The sequence below is a fragment of the Lactuca sativa genome, chromosome 2, assembly GCF_002870075.4.
Source record: "Lactuca sativa cultivar Salinas chromosome 2, Lsat_Salinas_v11, whole genome shotgun sequence".
Taxonomy (NCBI): domain Eukaryota; kingdom Viridiplantae; phylum Streptophyta; class Magnoliopsida; order Asterales; family Asteraceae; genus Lactuca; species Lactuca sativa.
The window spans coordinates 56,620,122-56,621,565 of NC_056624.2; the positions used below are offsets into that span (position 1 = coordinate 56,620,122).

At 35.0% G+C, this 1,444-nt stretch overlaps 1 protein-coding gene across 1 annotated transcript; it reads right to left on the reverse strand.

Moving 5' to 3' along the window:
* Nucleotides 1-460: 460 nt before the first annotated feature.
* LOC111893313 (UDP-D-apiose/UDP-D-xylose synthase 2) lies at nt 461-1,045 on the reverse strand. Its single transcript, XM_023889377.1, has 3 exons — nt 875-1,045; nt 682-783; nt 461-603 (listed from the first exon to the last, which is right to left on the reverse strand). Exons 1-3 carry the CDS (start codon nt 1,028-1,030, stop codon nt 481-483), a joined length of 381 nt encoding a protein of 126 aa, XP_023745145.1. The 5' UTR covers nt 1,031-1,045; the 3' UTR covers nt 461-480.
* Nucleotides 1,046-1,444: the final 399 nt, after the last annotated feature.

The window sequence follows — 1,444 nt, forward strand, 5'->3', positions numbered from 1 at the left end:
AAGAGAAGGAATAACATACCTTTTTTCAAATACAACAAGTGTAGAAGATTCATAACTCTCAAAGTGATGCTTTGAGTTAGGAGGTAGGTAAGCAAACGAGTCTACCTACAGTTCAATGACAAATATTAACTTGTCATTTTCATTCTACATTTAAAATTAATTCTTATTAGGACATTCTACTTTTAAACCAACCAATCTAGCAATTTTTTCAAAGAATATAATTTATAATTTTTTTGTGGAAAGTACATTGTTATTTCTTGAATACAAGATGTTACAAAACTTACCTTTGCAGCCATACATGAATCAATTATTTTCTTAGCTTCAGAAAGAACGTGAAACAAAAAGCTTATGTTCCATATTAATACTAAAAGAAAAAAAGGCTTTGATTATTTGAAGGGAAAAATGCATACATCAATGAGGCCCACACACCCTGCGTATGCAATAAAATGGAATGTTAGGACTTAGGACAGGACCAAACTTTTACTTTCCCAAAATACCCTTTTCACTAACCTTGGTCATCATTTCAGCTAGCTGCCTCACTGTAACTTCATTATTGGGGTTTCCAACATTGAAGATATGACCATTAGCTCTAGCAGGATTCTCCTGTGAAGAAAATAGTCAAGAATGAGATTCATCTTTGATTGAAATTAAGAGTGTTGTAATAACTAATAAGTAACATACAATCATCAAAAGAACAGCTTCAATGGCATCCTTGATATAGACAAAGGTCCTTTGAGATTCACCACCATCAACTAGCTTCAAAGGCTCACGTCTGAGAAGATTCTGTGAAACAAAAGAATCCATTTTTTAAGTCCAGATAATGATTAAATTGAGTAATTAAATAGATAAAATTCAGTGATATGGTGAAACATACATTGCTAAAGCAAGCAAGAACCCTGGGAACACCTTCACTGGGACCATCAATCCCTGGAATGAAATCCATCCTAGGGCCCATCCAGTTGAAAGGTCTAACAATGGTGAATTCAAGGCCATTTTCAGCACCCTCAGCTGCAAAGAAAGCCAAAGTCATGAGAGGAGAATTCCATGGTGATTGGTGAATTCAATCATTTAATGAGAGATGAGAAAAAGAATGTACTTTATGCAAAGTACTAGCAGCCATCAACATGTTCTAATGGATTCTTTCAGTACTTTACGCTTCAAGCATGGAACACGCACAATATCTTTGACCAGATTCTAGAGGTATTCAAGTAACAGCTTAACGAAATTCACATCCTAAATTCCTCACTCTTACATTGAAGAAGATGAAAATGCAGATCCAAGAGGATTAATAACACAAAATAAAATCAAGGATTGAAAACAAAAAATAAATTAAACAAATCTAGAAATGCAATTGAAGGTTTTACCAGATCGGAGCACTTGATAAGACCTTCGAGGCGCGAATCATTCTTAATGTTGAGGCGGTGGAACTGGATGCGACCAGCCC

Bases quoted from the DNA above. Each gene is read 5' to 3' on its own strand.
- LOC111893313 (XM_023889377.1), bottom strand. From the start codon at position 1,030: ATGACTTTGGCTTTCTTTGCAGCTGAGGGTGCTGAAAATGGCCTTGAA. The intron at 784-874 runs GTATGTTTCACC...TTTGTTTCACAG, and splicing joins TTCTTGCTTGCTTTAGCAAT to AATCTTCTCAGACGTGAGCC. The intron at 604-681 runs GTATGTTACTTA...TTTTCTTCACAG, and splicing joins AAGCTGTTCTTTTGATGATT to GAGAATCCTGCTAGAGCTAA.